At 40.1% G+C, this 17,081-nt stretch overlaps 1 protein-coding gene across 9 annotated transcripts in view; it reads right to left on the bottom strand.

Moving 5' to 3' along the window:
* The window catches only part of PLCB4 (phospholipase C beta 4), a 397,376-nt gene that overhangs the window by 14,667 nt on the left and 365,628 nt on the right, over positions 1-17,081 (bottom strand). For all 9 annotated transcript variants that reach the window (XM_078371334.1, XM_078371335.1, XM_078371336.1 and 6 more), the window contains 5 exons: positions 16,782-16,831; positions 16,574-16,639; positions 7,072-7,187; positions 3,045-3,120; positions 429-604 (listed from right to left, as the gene is read on the bottom strand). In XM_078371334.1, coding sequence (XP_078227460.1) covers positions 429-604; positions 3,045-3,120; positions 7,072-7,187; positions 16,574-16,639; positions 16,782-16,831 — 484 coding nt within the window. The remainder of the gene's footprint in view (positions 1-428; positions 605-3,044; positions 3,121-7,071; positions 7,188-16,573; positions 16,640-16,781; positions 16,832-17,081) is intronic.

Here is a 17,081-nt window from a genome sequence, read left to right as displayed (position 1 = left end):
GAGCTGAATGCTTTTAGTGCCCCCGACATTTTAAAATATGTGTCATATGCTACTTTGTTATCTGACTTAACGTCTCATGTAAGTGTAGTATCTTGCCAACACCTGCAAGCCCTCTGATGGCAGGGCCATTTCTTTTTCCTTTTCTTTATTTTTTAAAATAGAGACAGGATCTTGCTATGTCTTGAACTCCTGGGCTCTAGTAATCCTCCTGCCTTGGCCTCCCAAAGCACTGGAATTACAGGTGTGAGCCACTATACCTGGCCCCTGGGGGCCATTTCTTATACTCAGCCATATGATGAGATATACAAAAGAGCTACATGTTATATGTCAAACTGATTTCACTTATTACCTTGGCTCTCTTATACCCACAAAATCAGCTTTTGTTTTTAAAGATTAGATGTTTACTGTGGAGATGGCAACTCCCCCACCTGTCATGGGACAGTTTCAGCTGCTGGGTCTGCTGCTCGTGGGCGTTGATGAGTAGCTTCTTCAGCAGCTCACACTGCTGGTTGAGGTGCAGGTCTCGGATTTCTTGCTCCTCAGCACTGTGGGTATTGATCATTTCTGACCATTCCTTTGTGTGCTGTGCTACAATCTCTTTGACCTGTTTGGAAAAGGGGGGATGGTGCCATTGTCATCCCTGTCATCCTCCTAGGTCAGGTATGAACCCGAAAGCACAACAATTATTCAGGTATTTAGATTCCTCCCACCAATTTACTTGGTTAAACATGAGACACCTATAACCACCAAAAAATACGTACTAATCAATGGAAGCAGGAATTTGATAAAATAAATCAACCGCTTTGGCTCTGAATAGTTAACTGTTAATTGTCACCCCTTATTTCACTGCTTCACTTAGCCACAATCTGTTTTTTGTTTTTGTTTTGTTTTGTTTTGTTTTGACAGAGTCTGCCTCTGTCCCAGGCTGGAGTGCAGTGGCTTGATCTCGGTTCACTGCAACCTCCTCCTCCCAGGTTCAAGAGCTTCTCCTGCCTCAGCTTCCCAAGTAGCTGGGATTACAGGTGTGCACCACCACGCTCAGCTAATTTTTGTATTTTTAGTACTGACAGGCTTTCACCATGTTGGCCAGGCTCTCGAACTCCTGACCACAGGTAATCTTCCCACCTTGGCCTCCCAAAGGGCTGGGATCACAGGCATGAGCCACTGTGCCCGGCCAACACTCTGGTTTGTGTGGTCCTTGGGATCCTTTACCAATTCCATCAGGATTCTCTTTATTACCTCATGTTTTTCCAGCTTCACTTCCATAAGAGCACATGTCTGAGTAGAGAGCTGTGTGTTCTTTTATTTCTGGATCATGACTTACTGTGTCAACCCTGGTAGATACTAGGGTAGAAAGTCTTCCCTGCCCAGTATCCATGCTCTTTGCAGTGGTGTTTTGCAGTAGGGTTTTGCAGCAGGGTTTTGCAGCGCTTGTCAAGAGCTGGAGTCTGTTTCTCCAGCTCTTTGAATCTGGGTGACCTGTGACTCGCTTTAGCCAATGAGATAGTAGAAAATGTGATGCAAGCAGAGGCTGGAACGTACTTGCCCTTCTGCTATGCTTGCAGCCCTGAGGCTACCCTGTGAGTGAGCCTGTGCTATCCTGTTAGAGGTTGAGAGGTCATGAAGGAAAACAACCAACAGCTAGCCAACTACCAGATACACAAGTGAGGACACACGCCTCCCGCTGATTGTAGATACAAAGTGAGTCCAGCCAAAATCAGCAGAATTATCCAGTAGAGTATGGCTCAAATTTCTGACCCACTAAATTTTGACCGAATAAACTGTAGTCATTGCCTTAATGTACTATACTTTGGCACAGTTCATTATACAGCAAAAGCAAACTAATACCATTGCCAAGGCTTTTCTTATTTATGTGAAGCATCTAAGAATTGTGTCAGTTTGTCCAACCACTAATTCTCAAACATTCCAGTTAAGAAGAGAGAGAGAATGGGGAATAACTCTTAAAGACACATGGCTTACTACTTCTATAGAGTTCATGCTCTATAAAATATATAGCTACCAAGGAGAACATCTTGAATAGGTTGGCTACTCCACGAACATAGCAGGGCTATTGGGCCAGGTGACACAGCTGCATATAGATAGATGGAGGCTGGCTAGGCTGACCACAGCTATTGTTTGGAGCTTTCTTTAACAGTCTTTTCCCCCTTTTCTCTTAAAACTATTATTGCTGGAAGAATTGTTTGTGTTCTTAACTGGGACTTAACACTTAGTTCTCCAAATGGCCACAAATTTGATTAAAGTCTCTCGAGCTCCTATTTCCCCGTCTTTTTTTTTTTTTTTGAGACGGAGTTTCGCTCTTGTTACCCAGGCTGGAGTACAATGGCGCAATCTCGGCTCACCGCAACCTCCGCCTCCTGGGTTCAGGCAATTCTCCTGCCTCAGCCTCCCAAGTAGCTGGGATTACAGGCACACGCCACCATGCCCAGCTAATTTTTTGTATTTTTGGTAGAGACGGGGTTTCACCATGTTGACCAGGACGGTCTTGATCTCTTGACCTCGTGATCCACCCGCCTCGGCCTCCCAAAGTGCTGGGATTACAGGCTTGAGCCACCGCGCCCGGCCCCCGTCTTCTTTTTGAGAATATAAGCTCTTAATTTTTTCGCATCCCAAATTTCCACAGTAAAGATAGCCTAACTTTACTAAGTATCATTGCCCAATCTGAATAGATTTCTGTCCTATGTGTAATGCTACTTCATTGGGAAAGTATATTCTATATTTCATGTAATGTTTCCTTTAAGTATCTTCATTTATTGTTTTACTTGATGCCTCTGAGGCAGGCAACATACTGTTAGCACAGTTTCAACAGACAAGACAAAAGAAGATATTCCATGAGGTGGCTCTTCTCAAAGCCAGTGAGTCTGAGACAAACATGAACCCTTGGCTCCCCTGACATCCCAGATCAGCTGCAGGCTACTAGCCCACCTCTGGGCTACTGTTATTTCTGATTTATACCAGGTACTCCTTCTAAATAATTACAAAGTATCTTCTGCAAGTTACTGCTGTAAAAATGGGCATTTTCTTACCTTAGATTTGTGATCTGATGTCAGTGTCTGAATTTTAATTTCTGTTTCTTTTTTCATTTCGAGACAATTATTTCCCCTGAAAATGGAAAGTTGCAAATGCATGCCAGAAATTAGATATTTTCCCATTCCCATGGGTCTTTGCTACAAAGCTTTCTGATGAAGATAATATATCCATCAAATATGAGATGCCATGGCTCATTGGGCAACACTGGTCTTTCTAGCAATAGATTCACACCTTACAAAATATTATCTGTTTCATGATTACTCAATTCAACCATTACACAAAGAGGCACTTCAAACCTCACAATTATTTCATTGTTAAGGAGCTGTTCTCAGCTTCCATTTTGGTTCCTGTTTTTCTTCAAGCTATTTTTCACTTATTCAATAAAATATTATTAGGGATGAAAACTGGAAAATAGGTCCTCAGCTTTGAAGTGAATTTTTAATTCTTCCGTTTGGTTATAAAGCCAATTTTTGTCTTTTAAACATGCCAGTGAAGGAGAAAATAGCAATCCTTGGCACCACGGGGCAATTTCTGCTTCTTATTCTATTGTGAGTAGAAACATATGCTAGGCGATTGCCCAGCAACCATTACTGCTTATTTCAGCAATTACGTTTTCCTTTTGGAATATCCACATTGCCGCTGAAACAAGAACAGGTCCTGAGCTTCGTCTTCAGTATGTATGCTCTAGGTTATTATAGCTCAAGTCAGAATGCTTCATTATAATATTAATTCTCAGTTCCTCTGAGAGAAGCATTACTCTAAAAATGTGAGGTCTCGCATCAAATGTAGCACTTCTCAATGGCTGGCACTGAGCAAGTTTCTTTCATCTGTTATTCAGTGAGCTTGCAGCACAGCTGGAACATTCCCCTATCTTAATTCTAGACCCGTCTTTAACAGTAAATGCAACAAGAGGTTTTATACAACAGTCCCATCTGTGGGCATAAGGGCATGCACTTGTAATATTTATTAAAAGTCAAGATTTTATTTTCCCCCTTCTAGTGCATCAACCTTCTTTATATTTGGGCTATGCAAAACAATTTTTGTAATTTTGTATTTTCCCAACTTTAGCTTGTCCTTCCTTGTCCACCTATTCATCTTTTTGCCATCACCTTAAAGATCCCTGAGAGGAAAGCATATGAGAGACAATCATTAGCCAAAGCTGGAAAGCACTTGAATAAGCTTCCCTTTCCCAGGTCAATTGATCCTTTCAGCTGAGTAGGTAAGAGTAAGGGGAAACTTTTCATTTGTCTTAAAAATAGATACTGCATGAGAAAGCTCCAAGGATGGTTACGTTTCCCTCTTCACTAACATCTTAGCAGTTGTAGTTAAAAGTCCAAATGGGCCAGGCGCAGTGGCTCAGGCTTGTAATGCCAGCACTTTGGGAGGATAAGGCAGGCAGATCACTTGAGGTCAGGAGTTGGAGACCAGCCTGGCCAACATGCCAAAACCCCATTTCTGTAAAAATACAAAAAATTAGCCAGGCGTGGTGATGCATGCCTGTAATCCCGGTTACTCAGGAAGCTGAGGCAGGACAATTGCTTGGACCTAGGAGGCGGAGATTGCGTTGAGCCAAGATTGGCTACTGCACTTGAGCCTGGGTGACACAGCAGCACCAAGTCCAGGCCACCCTGATACCATGGTCAACCTTAATAATGAGAAACTCTCTTCAGATACGGCTTTCCAGAAGAAAGTATCTGATGTCTGATTTTGAAGTAACTTTTAATGTACTGCTAAGATTCTACTGTTTAGAGTACTTGGAAAATGCTTTGCGTAAAGAGCCCAGTGGGCATGCTGTGTTTGACAGCACAGGCTCGGGAAGAAATCTGCAGATTAGACTTTTCCAGTCTCATCTACATTTAGGATAAAATAGGGCTTTATTTGTTGAGAGACCTCCAAGAACACTCAATAGCCTATTTTGGGGGGTTAAGTGTCACACCAGGAATACCTCTACTAACTACAAAGTTTATAATAAATTACATTTTGATCCCACATTTTGAGAGTAAAAACAATCATGAGGTAAAGATATATTTTATTCATTTTTTTACTTTTCTAAATGTAGCACTCATGATTGATTGAATCAGAAAATTGTAGTATTATTTTTAGCAAAGAAATGTACTCTATTGTGCTCAGGTCTGAAACATCTTTAATAAAGCTTTTTGGTTTAGTTAAGACAGAACTGTGTTTCTAAATACACCCATCCACAAAAATGCATGAAACATTTTTTGAAAAGGTATCTTGTGAATACCAACAACCTTATTCTTAGAGAGTACTATAAAGTTGTCAACAATTTGTTCCTTGGTATTAGAGTCTACGTCTATCATCAGTCCCAATATTATAGCCTGAAATGTCATTAAATATGAGAAATTAATTTATAAAAAAGAAATAGGCCAAAGCTGCTGATGTGGTTAGAATCTAGAAGAACCACAGGTCGTCAAAACTTACTGTAATCACCACCAATATTGCCACATGAGCTCTGAGGTGAGTGACTTACTCCCTTAACACACAGATCAAAATGTTTTCTAAGCAACAGACATGTTTCTGCCTCAGTGATACATAGTGAAACCTACAGGAAAAACAAAAGGCAGATGACACATAATAACAGATGCTCAATAATCAGTGCCTGGCTTGTATTTTTCTGAAAAATACAACTGTAATAAAAATGAAGGTACCTCTCAAATAGTGAGGCCTGAGGCCAGGGCAGGCATATGCAGTTACCCACCATTTACTCCTCAAGCAAATAACACTGGTTCATGTCATGAACTTAGGTCTTGGGATCTGAAATTTCAGCAATAAGAACCAATGTCCAAGAACATTATAACAAACATAATCTGTTCTATTTTCAAAGCTTAGTTTTCTAGGTATATCTTGAGCTACCATAAAAAATAAACAAACAGAAAAAAGAAAAACCAAATAGTAAAAAGAAATTTCAGTCTCCTTTTCTCTCATGCCAAAGATATCAGCAGGGATTGAAGGAAAGAGATACAAACCAGAGGGAATCTTCTGGAGAAGGTCAAAGGTGGGAAAATCGTTTCTCAGATAAATAGAATGTATGCAAAATCTCACAGAATTTTCCCCCAAAGTATTTATAAAGGGAAAAATGTAACCTGACAGTGCAGAAACCTGTCAGATACCACCTTAACCAAGTGATCCAGGTTAACAACACTAATGATGGGACATATCAACATCACCCCCACTCCCTCCCCCCCAGTATCATGCACTGAGAAGGAAGCACCATCACTTCTGTGATGTGCTTGCCACAAATGCATAACCTCACTCTCATCATGAGAAAATATCAGACGAATCCCAAAGGAGAGACCTTCTACAAAAACAACTGATCAGAACTCTTCAAAAGTGAAAGCCACAAAAGACAGAGAGACTGAGGAATTATCACAGACTCTTCAAAAGCGAAAGTCATAAAAGGGAGAGATTGAGGAATAATCACAGACATCTACTTAGATGACAACTAAATGTCATGTGTGATTTTGGAGGCTATCCCAGAATGGAAAATGAGTACTTGTAGAAAAACTGGTAAAATGTGAAAAATCACTGTAGCTTAATTAACGGTATTGCACCACTGACAGTGTCCTGGTTTGACAACTGTACTATGGAGATGTCAACATTTAGGGAAAGTGAGTTAAGGGCATAAGGGAACTCTGTACTATTTTTGCAATTTTTCTGTCAATTTAAAATTAGCTCAAAATCAAAAAGGACAATCACTTCTCAGATAAAAGGAGAATTTTTTCAATTATTTGAGGCTAATTCATATTAGAACTAATTATGATGAATTAAAAGATTTCAGAATCTCTGCTGAGAACCTTCCTGAAATGAAAAGTACATCTACTCCTTGACCCGTTATGTTAGAGCATTTAAAATGAATGAGTTTCTTACTTTCCAGGAATAATTTTTAATGATGAAAATCAAGTCAACACTAAGTTCTTCCTTCTCCTAAACAAGCAGCAAAACTGTGGGAAAAGACAAAACATAAACATTGAAAATTCTTCAGTGGGAAATAAACAGTATTACCCCTTCTTCTTCATTGCCTTCTCTAGGATTTTCTCGTGAGTCGACTTCTCTTTGTCATACTGTGCCACAATTTTGTCAACTTGTGTGCAGTGTAACTTCTGCATGGTACTGTGCTCCTGAAAAGAAGGATTTGTAGTTATGAACTGGACTCTCAGCATGGCTCACACCATATAGGGCTGGTCTAACTTTCACCAGTTTCCCTAGAGCCTTCATTTAAAAAGCCAGGGAGTAACCAAATCTGAGAACGGTGTAGACTCCAGCTCTCCCATTAAACACCAGTGTTTTATCCAAGTGCATTTCCATCATGGAAGTCTCTAGCCTCAGTCTAGTGAACATGCCCAATTCAAAAGCACCCCTGTTCACCAGTGAGTAGTGCTAATCATCTCAAAGTCCTTTCTTCCACACATACACATCTCTGTAGAATTTCCACCCATTAATCTTTGTTCTTCTGAGACATGTAATTAGCCTATTGCCCCTTCCACACATTGGTCCTCAAACATGCAAGTTCAGCCACCACGTTTCTTCTCTTGCATATGCTAAATACAACTATTCATCAAGTGGCATGGTTTGTAAACACCTGCACATTTTGGAGCTCTTGAATACCATCATTATATAATGAGAGTCAACACTGTGTTTGTCACCATCAGCTGAATTTGAATCTATAGCACTTAATATTTTCAGTGGCTTACTTATCTAGATGCAGTTTATGAGGATAAAGTGTTCAGGAGCTGTGACCTTCTGTTTTACAGATATTTAAAAATATTTTCCCATCTGCTTCACATAATCACTGAAATTGGGGCTGCAATGCTTTAGAAAGTAGGTATTTCAATATAAACATTATTTCTTCCCATACAATGAGAAAGGCTTTTGACTACAGCCAATGACCTATATGAAAACAGATTTCTTTAGCTGTTCAGCCTCCCAAGCGCAGATGAAATCAGTACAATCAGAAAGTTCCAACTCTAAATGATACTTGATGTTATAGCCTAATCTTGCTCTTGAGAACCAGAGAAATGGGATGCTATTCATGACTGGAATGGGTGAATGTGTTGTTCAGGTTATAAAAGCACTTTCACAGTCATATTTCCTTTTACTTATTGAAAAAAATGAGTGCGTTAATTTAAAAGGAAATGTATTCTTTCCAAGGTAGGCTTGATTTTAAGCAAAGCTAATTCACGAACTTCTTTTAAAGATTTCATAAAATATAAATGGGGAAGGAAATTTTAAGTCTTCACCAAGACTTCCTTAATTTCCCAGCTGTTAAGTGAATTAACACAGGACTTGATCTACAACTCATTTATATGTAAATTCTTTAGAAATATATTCATACACAAGGCCTCAGTATTCTTTTCTTTGGGAGAAGGAGTGGAGAAGGATGATGCTGGGTAGAAGATTCCCAACATGGGAACAGTGGGGAGAAAGGCTATGTGAGCTTGCTGTGGATCTGGGGTTAGGGTAACAATGTCTTGCTTAATTTGTAGTTGGAATGCCCAATAAATCCTGCCATATTACCATATATCACCTTTGTGATATAAATACGTTTCAGCCAGAGCTTCTGCAATGAGGCACTGGGTTAAGGACATGAGTTCTTCTGTCCTGGGATGAGTCGTTTACCTTTCCAGAGTCTGCTCATCTTTATAATTGGGAGAGTAACACTTAGTTCATAGAGTTGTTAGGATTAAAAGTATATCTAATGTAAAGCACATTTCAAATGCGTGTTTACAGCTTATTCAAAACATAGTGATATACAAACCTATCTATACTATTCAATACCCATAATAACATACAGGAGTGACTTGAGATAGAGATATCAATCAGACTAGTTAAATCAATAGATCTTTCCTGCAAGCTTAATCTACCGCCCCAGGAATAAAGGAACACATTGATGTATCCCCGAATGTATTTCACTACTCCTCTAATACCTTGGTACCTACTAAAATGCCTTCCTCCTATTTTCTTTCTAAGATTTAGAAGTCATTATGGTTGGCTAACACATGTTAATTTTTCCTGGGCAAAAAATAAATAAGGGGCTTTATGCCAGTCTCAAAATGTATCAGAAGTGCCACAGTCCTATATTATCTTGCAAATATCATTGAAAGGAGGGTGAAGACTATTTCTTTAAATATTTTAGCGTAGAACAGGACAAGTAGAGCCTTTGAGGCTTGGAAGTAAACTGACACAGATTATTTCCTAAGAAAATATTTTGGTGAACCTTATTAACTGAATTAGATATGAGAAATGGGGCTGTTTGTACCATAAAGTTGTTTATGATTGACTCAACCCTATATGATACGCTCTACAAGGGCAGGGCCAGTCTTTTCTGTTTACCAGTACATGGCACAAAGCCTGGTACAAAGTAGATGCTCAATAAGTAATTAGTGCATGAATAAAAAGTCAGCATGGGAAAATAGCAAAAGGACTTGGATTCCAGTCCCAGCTCAGCCAATAATTAACCAATTGGCCTTGTGTAATGTATATAAATCTTTCCAGGCCTCAATGTCTTTATTAGAAAATTGAGTTAGGGCTGGGCATGGGGTAGCCCATGCCAGTAGCACTTTGGGAGACCGAGGCGGGCAGATCACCTGAGGTCAGGAGTTCAAGATTAGCCTGGCCAACCCAACAAAAACCTGTCTCTACTAAAAATACAAAACTTAGCTGGGTGTGGTGGTACAGGCTTGTAATCCCAGCTACTCTGGAGGCTTAGGCAGGAGAATCACTTGAACCCGGGAGGCAGAGGTTGCAGTGAGCCGAGATTGTACCACTGTATTTCAGCCTGGGTGAGAGAGTAAGACTCCATCTCAAAAAAAAAAAAAAAAAAAAAAAAAAAAAGAGAAAACTGAGTTAGGTATCTTTGCCTAAGTTAATTCATGAGTTGCTTATGAGATGCAAGGTTACCTAATGTATCCAGAAATAATTTGAAAAACTGAAAGCATATTGAAATAAAATGATTACAATTAATGTTAGTAACAGAAAAGCTGGTCCTAAAAAATTGTCTCTGTTTATCTTTGTTCTCAGAACTCCATCCCTGTGTGGTAAGCAGTGATTGCTGAAGTGTTTTGGGATAACTTGGTTCCCAGACACCATTTCTCCTTTCGGAAACAAATGGGGATCCTAATTACTGATTTCCATGTATCTCTGCTGAAGCCTCAGCTTCTTGTTCTATAAAATGAAGGAGGCATGAAATGATCTCTAAGTCTGTCTTAGCTTTTAAAAAAAGTCCATCATTGATTTTATTCTTTTGGTCCTTAGTTAAATCATGAAACACTATGGAGGAGATATACATTTTTTATTCATTCACACCACAAGTACCATAATTAAATGTGTTGACTTAAAGTCAATCTTAATTGAGACATTTTGGGGAAAAGATATATAGCTTTTAGCAGAATTTGTATATGTTTCTTATCCAAGTTAAGAGTAAATTCAGCTCTTTTGGGAAAAACTGCTGCTGCGATTCATTCTTGTGACTGATGTGACTATGGGCGTGAATGATCGCACCTCAGAGGGTGCTGAAAATTTTGAGTAAGTCACGATTGCTCAGCATGTAACTCTGAGGTTACCAATAGGTGGACTTTGCCAGCAACTGCTGTGTCTTTGCCCCTTCCCACTGCATAACCGATTTACAGGTCTGGTTCTAAGGTCTGACCATGAGTTAAAATTGATGAGTTAAACAGCAGTCTTGGTGCTGGCAGCTAAATTGCTTGCATAGCAAAGAGAAAATTTTCCATCAGTAGCTTTACTAAAAATGCCAGTTTATAGGCTTCTCAGGCATTTCGTTTGACTCATTTAATGTTGATGCTGCAAACTGGTGGCCTAAGGACTGTCCAGACTGTAGATACAGTTTTTAGTTTAGTTTCTTTTTCTTTTTCCTTTTTTTTTTTTTTTGCCTACATGGTTTCAAAAAGAGGTTGAATTAAAGGCCGATAGTAAAAGATCAGGAAATTCCAATAAGATTTCTGATATTTTGACTCTCCTTTAAGAAAACACAGATGGCCCATCTACTCTCCAGGCACCAATGCGGGTAGCTCAGTCTGACCTGGCCTGTGGAGGGAGATGAGTGCTCCCAGCTTTTGTGGAGTCAACACCTGGCCAACCTCCCTCAGCTACTTCCTGTTTGGCCCCCATCGGCATTTGAATTGTAATTCATCTTCTAACATGTTACTGGAGATACATACCCGACTTTGGGTTTTACATTTTTTTGCTCTAAGAAACTGACCTCACTGGACAATTGAAAAGCATGCCTGTCTTTTAATGAAAGTAACTGCTGCTCTGGATCCCAATGAGTCATGTGCTGGGGGAGAAACAGTTAATTAGTTCTCCTTTTTCTGTGTCTCCTATAATAGACACTTGAAAACCACTACCCTAGTCTCCATTTCAAATTGAAGATGTGGGCCTAGAAAGTGAGAGACAAGTAGAAGTCTGATTGCCGGTACATTCAGAGGGTCAAAGGCAGTTGACCATTGCCATTTCCCAAAAATAGCCATCTTAATGAGCATTTTTGTATCCATTTGGGGTGTAAATGGTCATTATCCCCATCTTTTTTTTTCTCAATTTCCTAACAGCAGATCACACACCTATTTGCAGATGGCAGAACCTCATATTCATACCACTGTTCCTTTTCTATCTCGTAGCTAACCTGTAAGTTTGGAAATAAGCTGTCCTTGGGACCATACATTTCTTTCTTTCTTTTTTTTGAGACGGAGTTTCGCTCTTGTTACCCAGGCTGGAGTGCAATGGTGCGATCTCGGCTCACTGCAACCTCTGCCTCCTGGGTTCAGGCAATTCTCCTGCCTCAGCCTCCTGAGTAGCTGGGATTACAGGCACGCCCCACCATGCCCAGCTAATTTTTTGTATTTTTAGTAGAGACGGGGTTTCACCATGTTGACGAGGATGGTCTTGATCTTTTGACCTCGTAATCCACCGCCTCGGCCTCCCAAAGTGCCGGGATTACAGGCTTTCTTAAACTGCTAAGATTTAGTTCATAGATCCTCTGCTTCCCTTTAAGTCTAAAAAGTAGAATTATTTATCTAGGCCAGGAGTATCTAATCTTTTGGCTTCCTTGGGCCCATTGGAAGAATTGTCTGAGGCCATACATGGAACACTAACACTAATGATAGCCAATGAGCTTAAAAAAAAAAAAAGGTCTGTGCATAAATCTCATAATGATTTAAGAAAGTTTACAAATTTGTGTTGGGCTGCATTCAAAGCTGTCCTAAGCTGCCCGTAGCCTGGGGCTGCAGGTTGGACAAGCTTGATCTAGGCTGATATGTAAGAGCTGAGATCTCTCTGCAGTTGCTGGATATAGACTAAATACTAGTCCCTTCTCTTAGCTACCAAGTGCTATTTGGGCCAGGGGCACAGTAGTAGGGAGAGTGAAGTCCAGGCCATACTTCTTCTTCAGCAGGTCATTTTATAACATAAGGCTTTAGGGTGGTAAGCCTTAGCCCCACACTGGGTGGGTGAAAACTATTATGAAACAGAAAGGATGGGGGAATTAACTCTCACTATTATGTGACAATAGGGTAAAACCTCTTTTTCTTTAAGGAGGCTTGATAAGTACCTTTGCAGGCAACTAGTGGGGTTTCTACTAAAGGGTCAAGAGACAGTAGAAAGTACTAAATAATGCTCCTAAAAAAACAGACCTCAAAATATAGCATGCATAGGAGAGGACTTTATTTAAAATGTATTTCCTATGCTCTTTTCTTGGGGATGATAGCTAAGCGCCATGTAGGCACAAGAATACATATTTTTGTAAAGCCTCCATCTCTTGGTCCAGTGATCTTATGTTGAAAAATGAGTCCTGAAGGAACCCAAGGTATTTGTGCCCTGATAGATTCATGATTGCTCTTAAAAAACCTGTTACTGAGACCATAAGGAAAAAGATATATGAAGAGAAGAAAACTTTAGTGTGGGAAACATCAGAGGCAGCTGGTTACAAGTTTGAGTTCTCAAGTCAGGCTGAATTTGGTTCAAATCCTGGCTCTATCACTTAAAAACGAGGTGATTTAATGAAGTTGTATTTTTTTTTAAGTATGAATAAACTAATCTGTTGAATGACTGGTAGACTATAAAAATGGCCAAAATTATTTCCCTTTCTGTATCCACTCCCACTTCTGATGTAACTTTGTCACCTGCAAAAAGGTAGAGTCCTAATAAGGCCAGACTTAGAACTTGCCTTGGCCAAAAAAGTGAGGTGGAAGTGATGATGTGTCAGTTCTGAGCTGGGGCCACAAGAAACCATGCATGACCTCCTTGGTCTTTTGGGACCCCAGCCATGTGAACAAGTCTGGACTAGCCTGCTGGAAGACAGGAGACCACATAAAGCAGAGAGGAAGTGGTTTAGCAGAGGCCTTTCTAAAACAGTCAGTCCCCCATCTGCCGACCAAACTGGTAGTGATGGCAGATTCATGAGTGAATTCAGCTGAGACCAGAAGAATCACCCAGCAGCTGGAACCCAGCTCCAACTGCTGATGCACAAAATTGTGAGCCAAATAAATGGTCATTATTTTAAGACACTACATTTTAGGCTGGTTTGTTACCCTACAAAACCTAACAGATACAAAGCTCATATAATTATAGTACTCCTTTATATAATTGTTATGGGAATACCTAAGAATATGTGCTTCAGCAAGTATCACTATGTATAAGCAGCTGGTATTGCCACTTAAGTGTTGACTGACTGAAAAGTTAGTCACATGGAGATCAGGCATGAAGTATGTCCAGTGGTAACAGATTCACCACAATGCTCGCCTCTCCTTAACCAGTTTTTCATTTTTCACTCTTAAAAACAACACGTTGGTGGTGGTGGTGGTGTTTTCAAGACAGTCTTGCTCTTGTCACCCAGGCTGAAGTGCAGTGGCATGATCTCAGCTCACTGCAACCTCCACCTCCTGGATTCCAACGACTCTCCTGCCTCAGCCTCTCAAGTAGCTGGGACTACAGGCATGCACCAACCCACCTGGCTAATTTTTGTATTTTTAGTAGAGACAGGGTTTTGCCATGTTGGCCAAGCTGGTCTCGAACCCCTGACCTCAGGTGATCCACCTGCCTTGGCCTCCCAAAGTGCTGAGATTACAGGTGTGAGTCACTGTGCCTGGCCTAAAGACAACACGTTAATAGAGATGGCCTTGCTATATATTTGGCAAATATATATTCATTATATTCTTCATCTGAGAGGTTAGCTTGGGCCAGGCATAGTGGCTCAAGGAAGTTAACCGACAACTTTGATGTAGGTTGAGTTCTAAAAATTGAGGACCAACCTTTCTTAGTAACAGTCCTGAAAACCAGCAGCATATCAACACTGTCCAAAGTTGATAGTGATTTTCCCTAATGTCGCATGCACTTTCACTGTATTTGACCCGGTAATGAACTAGTCCACTTAGTAAAGCATCCCATAGCCTACACAGGAGAATGCTGCAAGAGTATGGAATCTGGACTCTTGATTTTGGTCCAAATGCAAGCTCTACTGCTCCCTAACTCTGGGACATCAGATAACTTCACTAATTCTTAATTCCCTCACATGTAAATAGAGACTCACATAGAATTTACCTTACAGGGTAGAGAGTGTTAAATGAGTCAATGCATGTAAAGTGCTGAGCACAGCATCTGAGAATTACTGAGCATGCAGGAATTCTAGCTGCTATTATTGTTGCTATTATTACCATCTACCACAGCATATTATTTTCTGGTCATGCCTCAAGAAAATATTAAATGAAGCCAAAATCTTTATGCTTCCAACTAGCCCAAAGGCCACTGAGGTGTCTGCTCAATGAAAGTGATCCAACTTAAATGCAAGAAAAATCTTAGTGCTGCAGCATAGGGGCACCCACTTTACTTCTAATAATTAAAGTCATTTAAGGTACTTTCTCTGTTATTTCCCATTCTTACTCTTTTTCTGTTGGTTTTCCATAGTTCAGCCTGTTGTCAATAACCAACAACATTGAAGTCCCTACTTTAAATTGTTCTGTCTCCAATAACCTCACTGAGTAATGTAAGGAATTTCACTGAATGGAATTATTTATGAAACTTAGAAACAGTCTTTGAAGTGAAGTGACTGTATCAGCAAATCCACTGAGCCATCAGTTCAGTAATGCAAGAAATACTACTAGGATAAGATTAGGCCCAATTTCTCAAAGGAGTACAAACTTTTAAAGAAATGACAGGGTTCCAGACAATGCTCGGGCATCTCAACATGTGGAATGATTAAAAGGTACATCACCCAAGCCAAGTTCTGAAGGACGTGCTTTGGTTTGAGGCTTGGGTCAGAGAATAAAGAAGCAGGAATGCAAGATTAGTTTAAAAGAATTCAGAAGTTCTTTCAAATTAATAAGTTATAGATTAAGTTTCTCTTGCTCTCATGGCCCTTACTGGAAAAGGACAGACATTATCCTACCAGCAGTATCCGGTTATTATACATCTTTAGGAAGGAAAGAGTTGCTGCTGCTGCTGCTGCTGCTGCTTCTTCTTCTTCTTCCTCTTCCTCTTCCTTCTTCTTCTTATTCTTTCCTCTTCTTCTTTCCTCTTCTTCTTTCTTCTTCCTCTTCTTCCTCTCCTTCTCCTTCTCCTTTTTGAGACAGAGTCTTGCTCTGTTTTCCAGGCTGGAGTGCAATGGCATGATCTCGGCTCACTGCAACCTCTGCCTCCCAGGTTCAAGCAATTCTCCTGCCTCAGCCTTCTGAATAGCTGGGATTACAGGCACCTGCCAACACGCCCAGCTAATTGTTGTATTTCTAGTAGAGATGAAGTTTCATCATGCTGGCCAGGCTTGTCTTGAACTCCCAATCTCGTGATCCACCTGCCTCGGCCTCCCAAAGTGCTAGGATTATGGGGGGAGCCGCCAGCCCAGCCGCTACCCTTTTCTTCTTTATCTGTGAGGGAGTCTGGAAGTGATGATGTTTGAGTGCTGTGAAGTTTTTCAACCCACAGGAGAATTCCTGGGGCCACCTCCTGCTGTTCTCTTACAATGCAGCTAGCTCTTATAATTTTTCACAATCACTGCCAAAAAGACCACCTCTTATGGGTAAAAAGCAAAAATAAATCTATTTCAGAAGTAGGCTACTGGGCAAGGTTTACATAAAGGAGAACAAGTGCAAGCATTCTCTCTCTAGGTGTCATGAGTGGGAGGTTGGGAGATTGCTAGCATCTCCCTCCGTGAACCACTGTGTACGGCAAACTATGTGACAGTGACTTGGCAATTTAGGTAACTAGTGGCTACAATTGTGAGTTGGTCTTTAACAGTTATGATCCTATATTTTATACAGTCATGTTATCAGTGAAACAATTTTTAAATGGATGAAGCTTTGCGCATTTGAAAGAACTGTTAGAAATGCAGACCACAAACCAGTGACAAGCACTCCCAAACAGATTCTATCTCTTAATTTCACTGTTACCCAGTTAGAATGAATTATTGCTATTAAGTGGTCTGGTATCAGCATCAAAGTTGTGCTTTTGGCTATAAATGATTCATCCATTTATAACACAAAACAGTAGCTGTTAAACACTGTACCTTTGCATGTTTCTTCTTTAAAGAATTTAGCTCCTTCTGCTGTTTCTTTAAATGCTTCAAGTAAGCCTTTGGAGAAAAAGAGAATCAAAAATAGGGTTTGTTTTTTTTTTTAAATCACAGTGATTACACTTGGTGAGAAACAAAGATATATTGGTGACACCAATACGTATAATACAAGAGTGCTTGCAAAACAGTCAAGCAATTTTACCTTCATCTGCTTTAAATCTTCTATCCTTATTTGAGGTATAAGTTCAATACCTTAAAAAAAAAACAACAATAAAGTCACTACATATATTAAAAATTAGAGAGAACAACTGATAATATAGAATTGACATATTGAAATCTCATGGAAAGACTTTGAAGCAGCTTTACATGTGATTAATATAAACATCTTAAGTTCCTATTACAAAGCAATTAACTGGACAATTGAACTGCTGAATGTCTTACAAGCAGAGCCTGAGAAGGGGATTCATGTGCATGTAATTGAGTGAGGACAGACTCTCAGGTG

This window comes from Callithrix jacchus, chromosome 5, assembly GCF_049354715.1.
Source record: "Callithrix jacchus isolate 240 chromosome 5, calJac240_pri, whole genome shotgun sequence".
In the NCBI taxonomy this organism is placed as follows: Eukaryota; Metazoa; Chordata; class Mammalia; order Primates; family Cebidae; genus Callithrix; species Callithrix jacchus.
This window is presented reverse-complemented; position numbering and strand designations above follow the sequence as displayed.